At 42.7% G+C, this 23756-nt stretch overlaps 1 protein-coding gene across 5 annotated transcripts in view; it reads left to right on the top strand.

Moving 5' to 3' along the window:
- The window catches only part of TRAF3 (TNF receptor associated factor 3), a 100005-nt gene that overhangs the window by 9909 nt on the left and 66340 nt on the right, over positions 1 to 23756 (top strand). Inside the window, exon 2 of one of the 5 annotated variants that reach the window (XM_072116225.1) lies at positions 14169 to 14294. The exons of 1 other annotated variant lie outside the window; for it this stretch is intronic. Coding sequence is in view for 2 of the 4 variants with exons in the window: in XM_072116221.1 (XP_071972322.1) it covers positions 21284 to 21347 (64 nt within the window). In the remaining 2 variants the exon portion in view is untranslated. Of the gene's footprint in view, positions 1 to 14168; positions 14295 to 21222; positions 21348 to 23756 lie in introns of those variants that run through there. 3 more of the 5 variants (XM_072116226.1, XM_072116221.1, XM_072116222.1) reach the window with 3 other exon arrangements.

Here is a 23756-nt window from a genome sequence, read left to right on the forward strand (position 1 = left end):
AGGCGTATCCTAACACCTAGGGGGATTGCAACTTTTGTATCCACCCATTCTAGACAACCATGTGAGCTCAAGAGCTTTACTAACAGTAACACATTTAGGCCCCTTTCACACTGGTCATGTGGGGACGTATACTTGTGGCTGGATATACGATCCCATACATAGCTATGGCAGCGGTACGGTGCTCCATCGCTATGGAGAGGGCAGGGTTGAGGGGAAGGGATGTGAGGGAGCACAGTTCTATATTCTGTATATATATTATAATATAACCATCAATATTATTGCTGTAAGAAGGCATCTAAGCCCCTTTTGAAGCTCCTTGCTGTTCCTACTGTGACGAGCGCCAAAGACTAAACCTTGTTTTCTCCAGACAGAGACAGTGCCCCCTGTCAAATTACAGGGTCTTTTGATGTAATTTAACCTAATTTCCACCATATTTGTATTTGGACCATTTATATAAATTAATCATCTCCCCCTTAATCTATTTTTTTAAATCATTCCCCATAACTGAGACTCCCTATGCTCAGTAGCTCACCTTTGTACCATCTTCAGCTCCAGGGCATCCTTTTTATGGACTGGTGCCCAGAACTGAACTGCATATTCCATTTGTGGATGAACTAATGCCTTGTACAGTGGTAATATTACATCCCTATCCCGAAAGTCCACACCTCTCACAAGCAATATAATCCACTGGCAGCATTTTGTAGAGAAATATAGGGGGAGATTTATCGTAAGTTTCTGAGGTAAAACTGTTATAGTTGCCCATGGAAACCAATCAGAGCTCAGCTTTAATTTTATAAACTTCTGTGGGAAAATAATAGCCAAGCTTTGGAACAACTAGAACAGATCTGCTCTAAGAAACTTGTGATAAATCCCCCTCATAGTGTCATTTCCAACATATCCTTACAATTTTAATGATGCTGTATATTAGACATTCCCATTTTAATCCATATGCTAATGTCTGGACCACAACCATCCACATAAGATAAGCAAGAGATTTGTCTTTATGACAAGCATGGGGTGACACTGGGAGGAGGTAGAATAGTGCCAATAGCAGTGCTCTGTAACATGCTAACAATAAACGATGCTTGGTGAAGGTAGACCCACCTTAAGGCAAGAGGCACACATGGTGGAATTGCTAGGGGTTAGCCAATGACTATCCTGCAATTTGCATTACCAGCCATTTCCATAATGAATTTTGAAGCCTCAGAGGGTCAATTACTACTGGGGATTTAGGGTTTGGAATTCACCTCTTCCCACCAAGCAGCATGAAAATCACACAAATCATCTTATTTGTCTACTTTTCATAGTGATTCCAATCCATGGGTGGGATTTATCATACGCTGGCACAAGTCTCAGCTTGTACGCCATTATTCCAGCCTACAACTGTGATAAATCCCTCCCCCTCACGTGTCCCAGGTCTATACCTTACTGATATTGATGACCAACAGGTTCCAACTCTTGGAATCCTTATTGCTTTGCTGATTCTGGCTGTTCTGGATGCTTTGTTCTCTGAGTAATAACTGAGCTATGTAGCTGCAGCTCCTCTACCATTATACCATACACCTACACCTATTTTGAGTAAGTGATTTTTGTTATTTTCAAAACATGTAGAGGGAAAACATTAAGTTGAAAAATTCTATTTAAAGGGAACCCGTCACCAAGGACCTCATGTTCACTAAAGACAGGTTGCATATGCCCATTACAGCTGCATTGCAATTCTGCTTTCTCTAAGCATTTGCATTTCAATTTAACTGTGTGTTATAACTTACCTCACACCTGACTGAATCCTCTGGGTAGTCCCAGGGGTTGGGCTTTGGTTTGGATGCATTTAAAAAAAAAAAGGCTTGTCTGTGCTGCAAACAGCTCAACTACTGGCCCCCACCTTTGTGCTCCTGGTGAGCTGACATCAGTGGGAGAGGGAGGAGCGGAACAGGAACACAAAGGTGGTGGCCAAGAGCTGAGCAGTTTGCCACACAGATAATTCACATGTTGTTTTTTTTAAATGCATCCAAACCAAAGCCCAAACCCTGAGACTACACAGTGTAATGCAAATGCTTAGAGAATGCATAAAGGCATATTTGCAATGCAGCTGTAATGGGCTTTTACAACCTGAAAATGAGGTCCCTGGTGATAGGTTCCCTTTAAGTACATCTGCTAAAAAAAAAAAACAAAAAAAAAACCTACAGTAACTATCTGGACAAGAAAGAGGTTGATACTACTAACAGAAGATCTAAACTGGATATAAGCTTATGTTTATAAAATAGGGGGTGAGGAGGTATCCATCCTAAAAAAAAAGTTGCTTTATTCAACTCAGACTAGAGGAGCCCTTTAAGATGACATGTAACCTCACAGTTTCCACTGTAATGTCACACAATGTTACCAGAAAGTGGCATTTCCTTATTTCTAAATGTCACATAAAGATCCAGGAAAGAAGTCAATCCACATCAATTTCCTGCTCCACCAGTTGACAAGGACCATCTTTGTTAATAGCTGCAAAAGGTTTTGGACCTGGTGATATCACCAGAGCTGGAATGAGGTTGACGGGGGCCCGGGGCTCAAAGTCTGGTGGGCCCCCACTGAATGTAGCATACTTATACATCATTCTGCACACTATTATCCCATCAGAAAACATATACATACAGCCGCCAACCCACCAATAATACATCAACATACAGCGGCCAACCCCCCAGTAATACATCTACATACATGCACCAATCCCCCAGTAATACATCTACATACATCCACCAACCCTCCAGTAATACATCTACATACATCCACCAACCCCCCAGTAATACATTTACATACTGCCACCAACCCCCCAGTAATGCATCTACATACATCCACCAACCCCCCAGTAATACATCTACATACATCCACCAACCCCCCAGTAATACATTTACATACTGCCACCAACCCTCCAGTAATACATCTACATACATCCACCAACCCTCCAGTAATACATCTACATACATCCACCAACCCTCCAGTAATACATCTACATACATCCACCAACCCCCCAGTAATACATTTACATACTGCCACCAACCCTCCAGTAATACATCTACATACATCCACCAACCCTCCAGTAATACATCTACATACATCCACCAACCCCTCCAGTAATACATCTACATACATCCACCAACCCTCCAGTAATACATCTACATACATCCACCAACCCTCCAGTAATACATCTACATACATCCACCAACCCTCCAGTAATACATTTACATACTGCCACCAACCCTCCAGTAATACATTTACATACTGCCACCAACCCTCCAGTAATACATCTACATACTGCCACCAACCCTCCAGTAATACATCTACATACTGCCACCAACCCTCCAGTAATACATCTACATACATCCACCAACCCCCCAGTAATACATCCATATACAGCTGCCAACCGCCCAGTAATACATCCACATACAGCCGCCAACCGCCCAGTAATACATCCACATACAGCCGCCAACCCCCCAGTAATACATCTATATACAGCTGCCAACCACCCAGTAATACATCTATATACAGCCACCAACCCCCCAGTAATACTTCTTTATATAGTCGCCACCCCCCAGTAATACTTTATATAGATGCCAGCCAACACCCCCCCCCCCCCCCAGAAATACATCTATCTACAGCCACTAACCCCCCCGGTAATACATCTATATTCAGCCGCCTCAAGCCCAGTAATACATCGGAACAAATGCCAAATACCATTGTACTCACCCTCCCCCATTCCCCAATTCCGGCTGGCCTCCTATTCTTCTCCCGCGTTGTCTGCACACCCTATGTACCCACCCTTTAATCCACCCTTTAATGTTTTACTGTTTGTGTTAAATTTCCTCACCATTATCAAGATCTTTGCAGGCTATTAATATATATCAGCAATTTTTAGCTCCAGACATTAAAAACTGTGCTGAAAGCATACATCTTCTACCTAAGGGTTTGAAATGGTATCTTAACAATCCTCTGATGTAACATTTATGAAATCGCCACTAAATATTCTGTTCCCTAAAAAAAAAATGTAAATCTTCCTTGAAAGGTTTTACACAAAATGGGGGGGGGGGTCTTTAAATTCATTACATCCAGGACTGTTATGTCTGGATAGTCATATCATGTCTTAGACTTAGTCCTATAAACTCTCTCCGTGTGTCTGCTGGATTGTCACGCCTATAGAAACTTCATAGTATACTTAAACAGACTAGTAGTCACACCTCCCTTGGGAATTTTTTTTCCACCCTGCTATAAACATAGCTTTCATTCGGTTACCGCAGTTCACATGAAGAAAACAAATCTCTGCAATGACCTTTGTATTTATCAACAACTGAAACCTCAAAAAAACCTTCCTTATATGATATAGGGGATTTCCTTATTTATCTTGCTTATAGATTACCATAAATTGTCAGCTGTTATATTAACTATAGTTTATTTTCAGAATTCTGCCAACCACTGGGACCTACAGCAATCAGGACACCTGTGATGAGCACCAAATTACATCTTTACGACTGCTCTTGTGATTGCTTGTGGTCCCAGCAGTCAGACCACCAGCAATGAGACCCTTTGGATAGGGTAGAAATGTAGTTTTAATCAGAATAAAATTACTTGTAACTTGTGTACACAGACTCCTCTCTTTCGTCGCAGTACACGAGAGACGGTTTTTGACAAGACGAGAAATCAAATATTCTATTTTATGTCTAGATATGATCTATATCTAATAATAGCAAACTCTGCAGATGCTGCTTATCTTGCAGCAGTTTGAGTGACATTTTATACTTGGTAGCATCCTGAGCTGCATTCAAATTTCTGCTTTTTTTTTTAAGTTCTTAAGACATGCACATTCTTGCATGTCCTTCCCTGGTCTTCTCAAAGAGGTTGTCTTTTGAAGAGGTTTTACTGTATGCTTTGTTTTTTTTCTGATTAGATCCTCATTGACTGTTCTGCGTCTTTTTAGATTCTCAGCCTTAAAATACATACTTGGGGCTTTCCTGAAACCTCTGTGTCTAGTTTTAGAAATATTTCTTTGGGTTTTGGCTCAACATTTCCACTTCAAAGGTCACACAGATTGACAGCATTTCATTTCAGATGACCCAAGACTAATTTTATTTTTCTTTTTTTGTGACTAATGAAATAGGACAGTCTTTCTCCTATTACCTTCTATTCCTGCCTGTCTGCTGCGACCTGACTCTTCTGCAAGGCACTTGTAAAGGATTATCTGGATTTAACGCATTTATGTATAGGTGGCAGTACTCTATAGGGACACGACTATATCTTTATAAATTTACAGTATAAGGATCTACAATGAATATGCACTGTTCTTGCTTCCATTAATTAATAGATCTTCCCAAAATAGACCATCAGTTTTTAATCCTTGCAGCCCCATAACTGGGACTGAACCTAGGATAAGGTAACAGTCATATGTATGGAAGGGGCGCTGTAAAAGCTGGGGAAGCCTACCAATATAAAACCACTAAAAAAATCACTTCAGTGGAATAACGCACCATGTCCTACAGCAGCGTGACAAGAATCAAATCAAATACTAGCTTATTGCTAATACTTGGGATTATTTCACCCTTTCCACCACCTCCAAACCAGGGGGGCGTAGAGAGGTATGAGGGGGGGAGGGGGGGCAGCCAGCCATGTACCTGGCCCTGTACTTGCGCACTCGCTGCAGCCAGCAAATTTTCATATAACGCGACACAGACCCCCGCAAAATACATGAAAAGGCCTGGGCCTCTTGATGTATCCGAATGCAATGGAGTAGTGGCGGGGCTATCATATGATAAATAACCCCTAAAACTAAAAATGAACTCACCTTCTGATGCTCCCCGGCATCCATCTTGGCTCCGACATTGGGTTCTGGTCCGTCACAGTCTTTGTGACGTCAGCCGCATCAGCACACACTATGATGTCAGCTTGCGGCTGATGTCATGGTGCCTGAAATGGACCGGGAGGGGCTGGCACGCTTTATACTCGAGGGGGCAGCCAGGCAGGCTATATATTCGAGGGGGCAGGTAGGCAGGCTATATACTCGAGGGGGCAGGCAGGTAGCCTATATAATCCAGGGGGCCAGCAGGCTATATACTCCAGGGGCCTGGCAGGCTATATACTTGAGGGGGCTGGCAGGCTATATACTTGAGGGGGCTGGCAGGCTATATACTCCAGGGGGCTGGCAGGCTATATACTCCAGGGGGCTGGCAGGCTATATACTCCAGGGGGCTGGCAGGCTATATACTGGGGGAGCTGTGACCAATGGATTTCCTACCCTCAGCTTATACTCGAGTCAATAGGTTTTTCCTTTTATTGTGTCAAAATTAGGGGTCTCGGCTTACACTCGGGTTGGCTTATACTCGAGTATATATGGGTAATTCTTTATATAGCGCACACAGATTAAGCAGCACTGCACAGAGCTTGCCAAATCGGTCGGAAAGGCATAAATAAATAGTGGTTCTTTCTCCATGTACTTTGGCTTTTAGCATCCTCCCTCCCTGGATGATTCTATCTTGCTAACAGACTGGACATTTTATTTCCATTAAACTGAAAACCCTTATTCAGGCAGTGCCTACACAATAGTTGTGCTGGTCAAATGTGCTGGTGAAATAATTGCAGCCACTGGTGCACCATCAGTAATTGCGATTATTTCCCCCTTTATGTCATCTCCTCACCAAGTGGGCATGAAGGGGGAACGGCCGATGGGGGAGTCTGTGTACTCGCTACAGCCATGAAAGATGGTAGGATGCTGCGGGATCCTACACCAGATTGTATGCTGGCACATCCATGCCACCGGATACTCCTGGCAGGGATATCATCACAAATCGGCGTATGATAAATGTCTCCCTTTTGCACATGACAAAATATAGACGGCTTGCGTGGTATCATTTGGGTGGTGATCAAATGCTATGACTTCCTTGGCTGTCATTTATTACACCCTGCCAGAGGTGTCCAAAAATTGCAGCTTTATCAAATTCTAATAATAAATTTCCCATATAAAGAGAATCCTTATTTGCAAAAAGTCAATGGTTTTTTGCTACCCAAAAAGATTTTCCCAAATAATATCAATAAAAACATGATCTTTTCCTGCAAAAAAATTCCCTATCCATCTTCATACACTAAAATTCTAATATACTATATACACATATATACTCAAGTATAAGCCAACATCGAGTTTGAGCCGAGGTACCTAATTTTACCACAAAAAAAACTAGGAACATTATGGACTCAAGTTTAAGCTTAGGGTGGGAAATGCAGTCGCTACTCTTTAATAAATGTTAAAGCAGGAGCCCCCTTATTAATGAAATGTCCAGCAGCAGCCCCCTCAGTAATAGTGGGGCAGATTTATCAAGCTGTCTGAAAGTTGCCCAAGGCAACCTATCACAGCTCCCCTTTGAAATATTCATGAGCACTGGTAAAATGAAAGCTGAGCTTTAATTGGTTGCCTTGGGCAACTAAGAATATTCTGACTTTCAGACAGCTTAATAAATCTGACCCAATGGGGCAGATTTACTTACCCGGTCCGTTTGCGATCCAGCGGCGCGTTCTCTGCACTGGATTCGGGTCCGGACGGGATTCATCAAAGCAGTTCCTCTGACGTCCACCAGGTGGCGCTGCTTCGCTGAAGTCCGCTGGAATGCCTCGAAATACACCGGCCTATCCAGAATGAAGGTGAGTGAAATTTTCGCGACACAATTTTTTTTTTAAATGCGGCGGTTTTTCCGAATACGTCGGGTTTTCGTTCGGCCACGCCCCCCAATTTCCGTCGCGTGCATACCGGCGCCGATTCGCCAAATTCTGATCGCGTTCGCCAAAAACCCGGGGCAATTCAGGTACAATCGGCGCAAATCGAAAATATTCGGGTAACACGTCGGGAAAACGTGAATCGGGCCCTTAGTAAATGACCCCCAATGTGTCCAGCAGAGCTCCTTCAATAGTAAAATGTCCATCAGAGCCCCCATTAATAACAAAATATCTAGCAGAGAGGAAATACACCATTTGAAAACCGGTGTTATTAGCCAAACATACCTTTAGACAGGTGTTCTAAAGCTGATCCTGGTTCAGGCCTTCCATAGTTTTTCAAATTATGCTAATGAGTCTTCGGTGCTCCTGTATATGGAACACAGGGCCTTCGATCCGCTGCTACCATAATTATGCACGCCCACAGGCTGCATTAGGCAGCCCAGCCCACCATCCCTTTCTCCCTCCTAAGAGCCGGTGAAGTCACCGACTCCTTCATTGGTGGTTTGGTGAGCATAGCAAACAGCGAAGCTCGCCAGCCACCTGCTTTTCAGTGCTGTCTACTGCTATGGTGCATGCGCGTGATATCGCGAGAGCTCGGTTATGTCACCAGCACTCAGTAGAGAGAAAGGTAGGGCGGGCAAGGCTGCCTGATGCAGCCTGTGGGTGTGCATAATTACAGTTTGAACACAGGAACGCTGAAGATTCATTAAAATAAATTGAAACACCTTTTTTACACCAAAACCTGACCTTCACACCTGAACCAGCATCAGCTTTACAACACCTGTCTAACGGTATATTTGGATAATAAAGCCGGTTTCCAAGTGGTATATTTCCTTTAACATTGTACTCACCTCCAGCTTCTTTTTCTCCCTGCAGCTCATCCTCTCCCTGCGGCCCAATCTTCCTAAGAGCACTGACAGAGGTAAGCCTATACACTCTGCCCGCACACACGCTATGATGTTATCAACTGGCAACCCTGCTGCATCATTGTGTATTCTACTCGCGCTGCCAGAGAAACAGAGCCGCAGGGAGAAGATGAGCTGCGGGGAGCACTGGAGGTAAGTACCTATTTTGTTTAAGTATAGCTGGGTGTGGCTTTTTCAGCACAAAAATTTGTTAGAATACTGCATCTTTAAGGTGTTAAAACATTACAAAAATATATAAATGTGGTATCTCGCTTACCTTACTGACCCAAACAATAAAGAGGAAGTGTCATCTGTAAAAACAGAGCCTGTAAGAAAATGGCACAGCTACAATTTTTTACAAGCTTTTTATTACATTGCATAAGTCAATGAAGAAACCAAACTCTTTAAGGAACATTTATATTTTGATAGATCTGGATTTTCGGAAGTGGCAATATGTTTATGATTACGGTATTATTGTTTATTTTTATATTGGTTCTAGATAAATGGGGGTGTTTTGAACTTTTAGGTTTTTTATTTTGTAAATTTTGTTTTTCTTTTGTTTTACAATTTATTGAAGTGCTGTTAATAGTTTGGCTAGTTAATAGTTTGGCTAGGTGAGAGGCCATAGATGCAAGTTAGAGAAAAAACTCTTTGCCAGTAAAGGCCATCTTTGCAGGGGGACTTAAATGCCAAGCATGTTCCATTGGGGATTATGGAGAAAACAAGTTACCCTACAGCTATTTACACTAAAAAAAAGTTATGGCTTTTGGAAAATATGGAGTAAAAATGCATTATCAGAGCACCCTAGGGCTCCAGCTCAACATTTTGTTGGATGAAGGGAGGAGTGTAGCATGGGGTGTATTGCTGTGTAGCCAGAGCTCTGAGGAGCTCTGCTAATGCCCCTGTTAGCATTTCAGCCTCATTGCATATTTTTTTAAGTGAGATTTGAGCAAGGAAGAAAAGCTGAAAAGTAAAAGCAAAGTTATGTATGGCATATGTGGGCATAGCCCTATGTAATATTAGAAGTTAGTTCTGCTAGGTGAATTATTAAAAGGCTAACTGCATTTATTTTATAATTTTCATTTAGTCACCAGTGCAACCGCTTGAAATTCCATTTACGTTGACTTATAATTTCTATGTGTGAGCACAAGGGGAACTCCAAAGATTATGAGAAGGAAAATACAACAGCAGCAAATTCCTTGGTGCCTCTTTTACCAAAAATAGTTTACTATTATTAAAAGACGATACACACCATAGATTTCAGCCTATCAGTGTAATTACATGGGAGTTAAGCGTTTGTAAGGGAATACAATAGTATCTAAATTAATTGCCCTAATAGAAGGCAATTTCCAGGGAATTTCAGACAATAAATTGTGGTAAAATATGTACAGACCAGGCAGGGCCAGAACAAGGCATTTTGATGCCCTGAGCAGAACTGCTATGGCATCATCTACAATTAGGTCTACCAGCAGCATCTATCAACAAAAATACTACACATATATACCTAAAATTAATAAACCACAAATATAAATATATACCTGCAGTGAATATACCAAACACATGGATGTCAATGACTATGCCGCACACATATACCGTAATTACCAGCAATTAATAAACAGCACACATAAAAATATGTACATATAAATATATATATTTATCTCTAACTGTTCAAATTAGGTTGCCTTGGGCCATCCCCTTTATCTTGTTGTAATGACCAATTTAAGACAACACCATCCAGTATATATGTAGTCCAGCACACCCGCCCATAGTATATATGTAGCTTAGCACATGCTTCTAATATATAGGTAGCCAAGCACAAGTCTCCAGTATATAGGAAGCTTAGCACATGCCCCTAGTATATAAGTAACCTAGCACATACCCCCCACAAACCCCTCCAGTATAAAAGAAGTCCAGCACATCCCCCCTAGTATATAGGTAGCCCAGAAAATGCCTCCAGTGTATATGTATTACAGCATAAAATAATAAAAACATGAATACTCACCTAGCTGTTCTCATTGTAGCCTCTATGCTTCTTAATTTCCAAGACATCGCATGGGTCATCCTCTCTATGGGCCAGGCGACAACAACATCACTGCTTAGTCGACAGTGCATGGGTAGACAGGAGGTGCAGGCTGCCTGCGTCCAGTGTTATTGTTTGGGGGTCATTGCCCCCAGGGTAGAAGGCAATAGTGGTGCCCTGGGCAAGCCTAGCCTTCGTCCCAGCCCTCAGAACAGGACTGGTATAAACAAGTTGGGATTCTAGCACAATAATACCGCTCATAAAATTTATTATGATAACTGCTCTAATATTGCCCTATATGTATATGTGGCACAGCTATGTATCAGTAGGCGCCTAAAGTACAGAAGCTGCATAACTGTGGATTAAAACAAAACATTAGTCTCTTTTGGAGACACCACCAGTGGCGTAACAATAGCCGTAGCGGTTGCTACGGGGCCCGGGCGGCACAGGGGCCCGAGATGAAAAGCCAAGATGGGAGCACCTTTGCACAGTAATACGGACCCCTGTGCCGTACCTCTGTCGCTGTCCGCCCACTTGGCCTCTTCATTTGTTGGCAGGCAGCCCGCCCACTTCTTTTGGTGCGACCGCCCTGACGACACCATCCGCGGCGGACCGCCAGCCACGTCCCCCCGCGGTAGCCTGCCCCAGTCTGTTTGCGGCCGCCTGGCGTACTCCTTCCGCAGCCGACCGGGTGGCCTTGTCCATCCGAGGCCCGGTCTCTTCACGGCTGCCCGGCCAGACCACTTCTTCTGTGGCCGCAGGGCCTAGTCTATATGCGGCCGCCCGGCCGGTCCTCCGCTCCCGCAGCTGCCATGCCAGCCTAGATCATTCGCGCCCCTGTCTCTACACGGCCGCCCGGCTGGTACACTTCTTCCGCGGCTGCCCGGCCGGCCCACTCCATCAGCGCCCGGCCCACCAGCTGGCTTACCACGATCGCGCAGCTGACCTATTTCCGCGGTTTCCTGAACAACGAGCCTCCCACTGCAGAGCAGCCAGTCTACAAGAAATGTAAGTAAGTCCCTATATATGTATGATTGATGTATGTATACTGTATGTGTCTATTTTCTGTGTGTATGTGCTTAAAGTGTGTGTGTTTGCTGTATGTATGTGCTCTATGTATGTATATATGCTGTATGTATTTGCTGTATGTGTGTACATGCTTTACAGTATATACTGTATGTATGTGTGTATATGCTGTATGTGTGTATATTCTGTATGTATGTGTGTGTATTTGCTGTATGTATGTGTATATTCTGTATGTATGTGTGTGTATATGCTGTATATGCCATATGTATTTGTGTATATACTGCATGTATATGTAGTATGTGTATACTGTGTGTATGTGTATATGCTGTATATACTGTATGTGTGGTTATATGCTGTATGTGGACACATGCATATAAATATTTATATGTATATGGTGTATTTGTGTATCTGTTGTATCTACTGTATATATGTGTGTATCTACTGTATATATGTGTGTATCTACTGTATATATGTGTGTATAAGCTGTATGTATACACTATATATACTGTATGTATGTGTGTATATGCTGTATATAGATTCAGTATGTTTATATGGTGTTTATATACTGCATGTATGTGTATACACAGTGGGTATATACCGCATTTAAAAGAATGTGATGTATTTATGCTATATGTATGTATCTAAATAGTATGTATGAAACTTTTGATGCATATATACTGTATGTATTAGTGTATAAATGTATATATGAGTACATAAATTTGTGCATATGAGTGTATACGTATGTATGTGTGGACGAGTACATAAAAGTGAGTGTAGAATGTTATGTGTGTGTATTTAAGTGTATAAATGTGTGTGATTGTATAAACGTCTGTGTATGCATGAATACTTTTAATGCATGAAATCTGCTATGGGGCCCTGCCTCTCCTAGTTACGCCAATGGACACCACCCCTGCCCGCTCTCCACACATACATGGAGAAGCCAGGAAACTGGCAGGGAGGGGGAGATTTATGTGCCTTCTTTTCCCACATTGAAACAGCTGTAAAACTTTTCCCTATGAGAATCTAAAAATACCGTATATACATACAGTGGAGCAGATTTATCAAAAGTATCGTATGGTAAGACAGTGCAGAGTTAGACTAGAAAGATTTATTGTTATGTATGATGCAGATCCCTTTTCAGAGGTCACGTCAAACGAAATCCCTTGATAAATGTGGCGCAATGTAGTTTTGTCATAAACAAATTTATAAATCTGCTCCTGTATGTGTGTGACGACTGGATACAGTTGTCAGAATTTTATCTGGATGTGTTACATTGCAGTTATTTTCGCCCTCTCCCGCCTCCGGAGACCGTTGTAAATTCAAAAGAAATATATTTCCTTAAATAACAAGGAGTCTGCCCGGTCTAATTACAACACTTAATCCTGCCGCACTTGTTTATTTTTTTTAAATAAGTGCACTCTTGGGAATGAAAGCTGACTAACCCAGAATTGGCGCCACCAGGTTAGGCCTCCAGCTATACAAAGATAGTGGCAGTCCTGGAAGGAGTCTTGGCTTTCACTTTGCCAGCAATCACGTTCCTAGAGTCGTGCTCTTGCCAGCCTCACCCTACCATCTGTTTATTTTCAGATGTGTGCTCCAGGTGACGTCTGTCATGCCTAAACGCAGGTGTCTTAAAGGGGTTGTCCAAAGGTTTAATTACATTGCTTATCCACAGTTTTCCATCGGCTGGGACCTCCACCAGTTTTGAAAGTTTCCCCTTATGCATAATGTGAAAAAGTCTTAAATTTGACGATTGTCTTGAATTTTCAGTTACAGTAAAAGCAAGTTTAACTGTTCCTGTTCTGAAAAGTGGCAGTGTTTGTGTGCTACCTGCACTAAAATGGGCTTTCATGGTGGTTGGTATAGGGCAGTGATGGCTAACCTATGGCACTGGTGCCAGAGGTGGCACTCAGAGCCCTTTCTGTGGGCTCATGGCATCACCAGAGATGACTCCAGGTGTCTTCCTGCAGTCCCAGACAGCCCAGGACTTGCTGTGCACAGAGGTATTTTAAAGTCACAGCTCTTCCAGGAACTATTTTTTGCTTTATTGGTGCTTCAGGGTGCTGGTATCAATGAAAACTGTGACAGAGAAGGGAGTATAAATCACAAATTATATTTCTGTGTTGGCACTTTGCGATAAATAAGCGGGTCTTTGTTGTAGTTTGGGCACTCGGCCTCTAAAAGGTTTGCCATCACTGGTATAGGGTTTAAATTTCCAAATTATTACAAAACATAAAATAAGTCAGTAAGCTTTGTACATGTACCCTACTCTATAGACATTGCATGGTTGCTTTTCTTCATCTGTCATTAGTTAACAGTTCCATTGCATACATTTTATTTGAAACCTTTAATCAGTTTTGTGGTATTGTACCTTTTTTTATCTGTTAAGATGTCTTGAAACTAAGGTTCCTTTTGAATCACATAATACCACGTTGCCCCCAATGATTTCATTGTTTTAAAATGGAGTCAACATGTCACAGCAGGTCCCACTTCCAAAAGCTTGGGAGGCATGAATTGCCATAAGGATGGAAGAAGGAGCACTTTCCTTAGAAAAAAGAAGACACAAGTTGGTTACTGATCCAGAAACACAAGAAGACACTGGAATGGTAAAAAAATAAAATAAAATAAATTATAAAAATAATTACACTGCCTTCGGACACCACCACAGGCAGCTGCCTAACTAAATTTATGAATTTATGGGTATATATTTAGCTCCCTCTATTGGTGGCCGCAGACAACCAAAATTGCATAATTTAAATATGTCTATGTAGTTGATTTGGAGATCTGCTTTAGAAGATGGTTAACTAGTAAATATTATTCCACTTGTCTAGACCGTATTCTTCTTCTGAACTATATATTTTTATATAATAAGTATTGAATGTATAGATTGTATGTACAAACCAGGATAGTGTCCAACTTTTGTATATGATGCAAAGGAAGGATTAAAGTGATCACCACAAGGCCTCCTTACTGGAACTAGACCATAATTGGATCCCAAATAGAGCCATGTGTGCATGCTCCGAACAACTCTTAACAGCTAGGTCCAAACATCATTTTTGTCAAAATTGCCATCATGCTTTTCTCACTCCAACCATGTGGCTCAATTTCAAAGTCAACAATCTCTCACTAAGAGGTACACTAGCGAAAAGTATCCTCTGAAAGACCCAGTGTCTGATCAGATGACATCTGATACATATCTGCATGAGACATAACTGCAGAAATCCTAAACAAAATTATCTTTCCCATCACCTGGCACAGGAATTATTTTAACACCACATAATTATTCAGTCATTCTATTGTAGGTTGTTACGGAATGTGGGGGATTTTGACAAACTCCTGCTTTTTCTTTTCCTTAATTGCCGATGATCCTCGTCTTTTGTTGCTGAACCTCCTATGATAACATATATGCCCTACCATTAGGCCACAGTTATTGTAATATCAAAACAACACTGGACTCCTTGTCTGCAGGGAAATGAACAATGACTTAAACAACGCATGGTAAGATTCCCGACAAACACAACACAATTTTCAATATCTGATTAACTGAACAAAAACAATCAGTGATTACCTCATTGTGTGTGCACCAGTATGATTAATGATCATTGTGATTTATCAAATGGTAAAAAACATCTCACCATAACATCAATCAGTGACTTATTGTTCTGCCCATAACCCCCCCCCCCCCTATATCCCATGGTTCTTTGTTTAAAGAAGGTCACAATTCAGTGACAGACTCCATTTCAGCTAAGTCTGGTTATACACTAGAGCACAGGATGCTGGTTGGGTTTTCTTTTTAACTCCTTTGGGAACTTATTATTGAGCCAGAATATCCTTCACGATATGTATTTGAATGTGTAGATCTAGCCACCTGTACTGTGGTACTGTGGTCAGCACTGGCTGACGGTGAGCTTGATCTTGCACCACTTCTTCTACTTTCAATAATGTGACCTAGAAAATCTAAAGCGCCACCAAATTAAGTAGTAAAGGGGTTGTATGTCAATAAAAAATTTGAAGTGTATGGCTTGGGGGCTAAATAAAAACAATAAACCACTTATACTCACCTCCTCTGGTGCCCTCATTCTCCCACAGTGCCGTCCGTAAGTGGTCGTGATGGCTTTTTGTTTGTGTACTTCCTAGTGGTAGTATTTAATTTCCCATGCCGTGTACTAGGAAGTGGAAAAAAATTTGAAATACAGTACACTTAACATTTTCCACCGTTTTCTTGTGGACTCTGTTTTAATGTCTTTCACTGTGCACTCCAAATGACACCTCCCCTTTATTCTTTGTGTCGGTGCAATTATGTGGATGTCAAGTTTATATAGGTTTTAAAAATTAAAACCTTTTTGTATGTTTTCATATTTGCGTATGGAGCTGTGCAAGGTGTTATTACTCACAGGACTGTGGGACTGTACAACCTATGTATTTATACAAATTTTTTAGACCTTCAACGGTACTAACTCTAGGGGGGGGCTGATCAATCCTACCATATACAGTGGTTACGGATAATATTCAGACCCCTTTACATTTTTCATTCTTTGTTTTATTGCAGCCATTTCATTCTTTGTTTCATTAGTAATAAGACACATTGTCTATATAAGACCGCACAGCTCACAGTGAGTGTCAGAGCACATGAGAATCATGAGGTCTAAGGAACTGCCCAAGGAGCTCAGAAACAGAATTGTGGCAAGGCATCGATCTGGCCAAAGTTACAAAATAATTTCTGCAGCACTCAAGGCTCCTAAGAGCAAAATGGCCTCCATAATCCCTCAATGGAAGAAGTTTGAGATGACCACTACTCATCTACATGACCACTTAGCCAAAATAAGCAATCATGGGAGAAGAGCCTTGGTGAGATAAGTAAAAAAGAATCCCAAGCCTCTCCTCCATGCAAGACATATGAAAGTTGCATACATTTTTCAAAAAACACATGAAGGACTCCAAGACTGAGATTCTCTGGTAAATTCTAAGCAGTATGTGTAGAGAAACCAGGCACTGCTTATCACCTGCCAAATATATTCACAACAGTGACACATGGTGGTCGCAGCATCAGGCTATGGGGTTGTTTTTCAGCTGCAGGGACAGAACGACTGGTTGCAATTGAAGAAAAGATGAATGCGGCCAAGTACAGAGATATCCAGGATGAAAACCTCTTCCAGAATGCTCTGGACCTCAGAAGGAGCCGAAGGTTCCTCTTCCAACAAGACAATGACCCTAAGCACACAGCTAAAATAACAAAGCAGTGGCTTCAAAACAACTCTGTGATCATTCCTGACTGGTCCAGCCAGTAAACCCAATTGAGCATTTCTGGAGAGACTTGAAAATAACTTCCACCAAGGTTCACCATCCAACCTGAAGAAACTGGAGAGGATCTGCAAGAAAGAATGGCAGAGAATCCCCAAATCCTTTGTAACAGATCTGCAAAAATGACAAAACCTAAAACACCAGGCTGTCATGGCGACTGATCGCCATTCCCTGATGCGTTGCTGTCTGTTACATGCTGCCGGCAGCTCTGCCCACGGCATAAAAAGGGTTAACACCCGCAATATGTGGCATGTAACGGTGAGAGACTCAGCCCCTGAGCTCTATCCATACACCCTTTGCCGCACGCCGACGTACTATTACATTGGTTTGCTGCAAGATGTTTCAGGAAATCTACAATCAACATCAAGCATGATAGACCAAGGACACTTACTTATAGATTCAGGCACTGTGACTGTGGTTATCTTCTGATATTGCTAATGAGCAAGGAGGGCTCTAAGGAGTGTTACCAGAGCCCGCTCTGTGCAGCTTCACAGACTGTTACACTGTGCCTCAGCCTCTCACCTGCTCCTTCGGCATTTCTTCCTCCCTCTGACTGCTGTAATCTCACACAGTGGGAATGGGAAGTGCTCCTGCACACTGTGACAGCTTGTTAACACCCACAGAGCCCTTCTGACTTATTGTCATAAAGTTGATATAAGAAGGCAGGGGGCCATAGATAACAAATATAAGAAGATTATCACAGTCAGGGTGCCTGGATCTATGCAGGGGCGTCACCATTACTCCTCCGAGCTCTTTATACGCCTCTCGGAGCATTTCTCCCTGCCTTTCTTGCATTGACAATGGTTTTTAGTTTGAATTCATGGACTGCTCCCCTAACATTCTCCTATAAAATGTTTTTATACATATTGTTCCATCAACTAAGATGCATTTTCCACCATGCTTTATAGTTGGGATGAGGTTTAGATATTCTTTTTCGTCTAAATGTAACAATGTGCAATGTAACAATCCGGTTTTGTCTTATTTTTCTATAGAACATTCTTTGAAAAGCAGTGGCTTCCTTAGTTGTATTCCTCAATTTTCATCATTTTTGTTAAATATTTTTCTACTTGATAATACACAAACATGCCTTTGTTATTGCTATAGTCTTCTGTAGGCTCTTTATTGTCACCTAGGTTCTTTGATTGATCCCAACAGGACACTCATTCTTTGGAAGAATAGCAACAGCCATACTCAGGATTTGTGGGTGAATTGTTTTATACCAAAATCCATCAAAATCATGCATGATACAGGCATAAGACATACATATCATTGTCTCACACCAGAAGGGGTGTCCATGATTACAGTGCTCATCAGGCAGCAATGTCATCTAGCAACACACAGGTGATCATTGTACTCCTTTGTCCATGACTTCTTACTGCTGAATTCACCCTTAGATGTCTTTGGCTACATTCATCACATCTCAAACATCCCAAACATGATCACATTTACTTACAGTATTAGGTGAACACCCCTTGACCAATTATAACAATGGCTTGTTTGTTAGGGGAGTCATTTTGCCGGTTCGGATGTTCATCCGGCAATATATCCGGCTTGAGCGGGACACACTGAATCAAAACTTTGTTCATCTCTAATGGTAAACAAGTGGTTTAATAGTTTCAAACTAGCTGACAGGTTTCCTTTAACTTTGGAAAAAATAATAGCAAATTATCAAAGACCACTTTCCTTTAAGAGTTTAACTCTATGCAATGAGGCTCCCTCTGAAGTTAATGACTTTTCATACATGTTGCCAAAGTAATACTCAATCTGTGTCCTTCGTCCCCAAAACATACTTATTCCCGTCTTTTTTTCTGATATCCAGGCAAGGAGGTGGGAGAGCACTCGGATCCAGTCAAGCTTCCCCACCTCCTCACAGCCGTTCTGCATTGTAAACCCATTCGCTCTTCCCCCAGTTTATGTCACTTCTATGCACTTTGAAATTTCCACGCATGAGGGTTTTTGAGGTGACAGGTTCCCTTTAAACCTTATATATATATATTGAAAAGGCAGCCAGCAGTGTAGCTGGAGGCGCAGAAGCTCCGGTTACTCTTGTGCACTCTCACTGATGACTGAAGTTGACCTGTATACATTACAGATATAGAGGCGTATAAATGATAGAATAGAAGCAGTCTGCTATTATATGGCCTTGCAGAGGTTATTTCACATGGCTATGTTTAATTGACATTGCACTGTATACAAATACAACAAAAGAATCATGTCAGTCAGTTTTAACCCCTTAAGGACGGAGGGTTTTCCGGCTCATTTCTCGCTCTCCAACTTCAAAAATCCATAACTTTTTCATTTTTACGTGTACAGACCTGTGTGAGGGCTTATTTTGTGCGTAACAAATTTTACTTTCCCGTAATGTTATTTATTTTAACATGCCGTGTACTGCGAAGCTGAAAAAAAATTCCAAATGTGGAAAAATTGAAAAAAAACCGCACGTGCGTCACGTTCTTGTGGGCTCAGTTTTTACGGCTTTCACTCTTCGCTCCAAATAACACGCCTACTTTATTCTTTGGTTCGGTGCGATCGCGGTGATACCAAATTTATATAGGTTTTATTGTGTTTTAATACATTTTCAAAAATTAAAAGAATGTGTACAAAAAAGAAAAAAAATTTTTTGCCATCTTCTGACGCTAATAACTTTTTCATACTTTGGCGCACGGAAATGTGTGAGGGGTCATTTTTTGCGAAATGAGGCGACGTTTTCATTGCTACCATTTTGAGGTCTGTGCGACATTTTGATCATTTTTTATTTCATTTTTTATGTTATGTAAAAAGGTGTAAAAGTCGCATTTTGGACATTTGGGCGCCATTTCCCGCCTCGGAGGTCACCGCCGGCCGTAACCGTTTTTATATTTTGATAGATCGGGCATTTTGGGACGCGGCGATACCTAATATGTCTGTGATTTTTACTGTTTGTTATGTTTTATATCCGTTCTAGGGAAAGGGGGGTGATTTGAACTTTTAATATTTTATTAATTTTTTTTATTTTTTAAACTTTTTTTTTTCTTTTTTTTTTCACTATTTTTTAGACCCTCTAGGGTACATTAACCCTAGATGGTCAGATCGCTCCTACCATATACTGCAATACTACAGTATTGCAATATATGGCGTTTTTGCAGGTCTTACATTACAATGAGCCACTGGCTCATTGTAACGAACCTGCAAAAACCATGTAGCCTCGTGTCAAGAGAAGACCCGAGGCTACCATGGTAACCGATCGCCGCCCCCCGATGACGTTCGGGGGCGTGGCGATCGAAAAAAAGATGGCGGCGCCCGCGCGCCGCCGTCTTTTAAACGCCGCCCGCGACTTTGCGGGCGGCGTTTAGAGGGTTAATAGCCGCGATCGGTGCAAGCACCGACCGCGGTTATTAGCGGTGGGGGTTTTGTGCAAAATGCAAAAACCCCCACCTCTGTATGAAGAGGACTCAGCCCGTGAGCCCTCTTCATACTTCCCTTATACCTCTGCGCCGTAGAGCTACGGCGCAGAGCGTTAAGGGGTTAAAGATCCAGTGTTACCTCTGTTTGTTGTTGCAGCATCATCTCTAAGTAACTTTTAAAGTTTAACTTTAAAGTTTTAACTCAGTAACTTTTTGTAAAAACTTATATATACTGTTTTAGGCTGCATTCACACACATGTATGGGGGACGTATATACGGCCGACGCATATATATGGCCGATATACGTCCCCCATACACTTCTGTGGGTTGACGGCATGGTACGGGAGCGGTACGGTACAGCACACGTGCGGCACCATACTGCTCCATAGCCCGGGAAAAGATAAGACATGTCCTATCTTTTCCCGTATTACGGCGCCGTGGCCCATACATCCCTATGGAGAGGGGCGGGGGTGAGCGGCACTAACCTCCTTCTCCTCTCCCTGCGCTGGCATGTGCCCGCCGCACAGCAGTGTGAATGTAGCCTAACAGTGTATAAATCAGTAGTACAAGTGAATACAAGAAATCTTTTAATGAGCACCTGTCACCCCTCGAGGAGCCTGGCAGTTTAGGCCGGCCTATGGTGTGGGAGTCAGAGACAGAGACGGTCAGTGCCAGAGACAGTCTAAAAAAGTCAGAGACAGAGAGATTCTGAGAAAGTCAGAGGCAGAGACAGTCAGAGAAACCCAGAGTTAGAGACAGATGGTCAGTGTCAGAGACAATCACTGCCAGAGACAGTTGGGAACAGAGACAGTTGGAGAAAGTCAGAGACAGACACAGTCAGAGAAACCCAGAGTCAGAGACAGAGACGGTCAGTGTCAGAGACAGTCGGAGGCAGAGACAGATAGACACAGATGGAGACAAGAACGATTAGAGACAGTCATGTTATAGCTAAGAGCAGTTATTTACTAATCCCAGGTAATCCCCTCTAAGGATGCAGTCACACATGGGGGGAGATTTATCAGAAGTGTTTAAGAGCAGAACTGTTCTTAAACTGTTTATAAAATGAAAGCTGAGCTCTGATTGGTTTCCATGGGAAACTAGAACAGTTTTACCTCAGAAATCTATGATAAATCTCCCCCATGGTGGTTAATACATGTCTTTCAAAATGTATTGCAACAGCTGAATAGATATTTGACTAGTTAACCCTTGCGTCCGCATGCTCAGTTACTTACATTATACTGCACTACATTTGTATTGCATTGTGTAAGGGCTTAAAGAAGAGATCGGAAGAACGCTTTTTCAAGCCCAAGTGTGTAAAAAAAAAAGGAAAATAATTTTATAATAAAAAATAAATAAAATAAAAGTCCCCTAATCACCACAGTTACATATAAAAACCAAATAAAGTACCATATATAGTCGAATATAATCCAAACCTAGTATAAGCCGAGGTACCTAATTTTAACACAAAAACTGTGAAAACCTTTAACTCGCGTATAAGCCTCAGGTGGGAAATACATTGGTCACAGCCTCCAGCCAGTATAAAGCTGAGCAGCCCATATCCCCCAGTATATAACCTTCCAGCCCCTGCCCCCCTAGTATAAGGCCTGCCAGGCCCTGCCCCCCGGTATATAGCCTGCCAGCCCCTGCCTCCCCAGTATATAGCCTGCCATTCCCTGCTCCCCTGTATTTAAACAATATAAACAGTACGTTTCCAGCTCAAATCCCACGAGTCAAGGAATTGGATAAAAACTTTTCTTTATTCGGACATCATATAAAAGACAATGGACACACCGTAATTTCCAATGCGTTTCAGGCGTTGGAGCTGAAAACTGCCTGTTGGCGCTTTACTGCATCCCCAGTATTTAGCCTGCCAGCCCCTGCCCCCTCAGTATATAGCCTGCCAGCCCCTGCAGTATATAACCTTACAGCCTCTGCCCCCACAGTATATATCGACCCCATGCCCCACAATATACAGTCAGCCCCTGCCCTCACAGTATACAGTTAGTCACCCCCCCCCCAGTATACAGCTAGCCCCTTCCACACAGTATATAGCCTGCCAGCCCCTGTCCCCCCTCCGGTATATAGCCTGCCAGCCCCTGTCCCCAGGATATACTCCAGTATAAGCCAAACAAGTATAAGCCAATGTACCTAATTTTAACAAAAAAAAAAAACTGGGAAAAGTTGACTCGAGTATAAGCCTAGGGTGTGTGGGGAATTGCTCTGGTAGATGCTTTTTAGCAGTGCAGGAAGCAGGGACTCATGCAGAGTTAAAATCCAAATCAAGTGTTTTATTCACACTTCTATGTCAAAACAACATAAATTCAGCCTTGGTTTTGGCACATATAAAGCAACACAAATATAAACCCTGCCCGGCTAGACACTGCCTAATACAATATCAGATCCTAGCTATACGGGTACCAGGCTGCCTGGCACACGCTCTTGGCCAGCAGTAGTACAGGAGGCACTCAGTTACCTTTGCTGTGTGAACAAGGTCTTAGCCTTCAGCTCTCCAGGTAGTGCCTATCCTACTGCTTCTGGCCTGCAGACTAAATCAGGCTCTAACAAGGTCTGTGACCCGCACCTGTGGACTATACAAAAGCCCAGGACCGAAGCCCGGGTGGTGTAGGAGTCCCACTACCAGCCTACCCCTACTCCTAATACTAATACTAAGCTAATACTCCTAATACTACTAATTAGCAGGCCCAGTACGGACATTACAAAGGTGTCTATGCTAGCTAGGCCAACATAGACCAAACAGACTATTGCTGCTTACCACATGTCTGCATTAACCCTTGGGTTACTGCAGACAAATCCAGGGCTTTTACCATCTACATTTTATCTGCCTGTAAGACAGATAGTGGTTTTCCCACACAACACCTCTTACTTTCTCACAGGTGGGAAATGCATTGGTCAAAGCCTCCAGCCAGTATAAAGCTGACCAGCCCTCCCCCCCCCCCCCAGTATATAGCTGGCCAGCCAGCCTATGCCCCACAGTATAAAGCCAGCCAGCCCCTGCCACCCAGTATATAGCCTGGCAGCCCATATTCCCCAGTATATAGCCTGCCAGCTCCTACTCCCCAGTATATAGCCTGCCAGCACTTGCCCCCAGTATACAGCTAGCCCCTGCCCCCCCCCCCCCCCCCAGGATATATCCTGCCAGCCTGTATCCGTGCAGTATATAGCCTGCCAGCCACTGCCCCCACAGAATATAGCCTGACAGCCCCCCCCCCCGAGTATACAGCCAGCCCCCTGCCTCCCCATTATATAGACTGCCAGCCCCTATCCCCGCAGTATATAACCTGCCAGCCCCTGCCCTCGCAGTAGATAGCGAGCCCCTGCCCCCCAGTATACAGAAAGCCCCTGCCCCCTAGTATACAGTTAGCC

Source organism: Engystomops pustulosus, chromosome 7 (genome assembly GCF_040894005.1).
Source record: "Engystomops pustulosus chromosome 7, aEngPut4.maternal, whole genome shotgun sequence".
In the NCBI taxonomy this organism is placed as follows: Eukaryota; Metazoa; Chordata; class Amphibia; order Anura; family Leptodactylidae; genus Engystomops; species Engystomops pustulosus.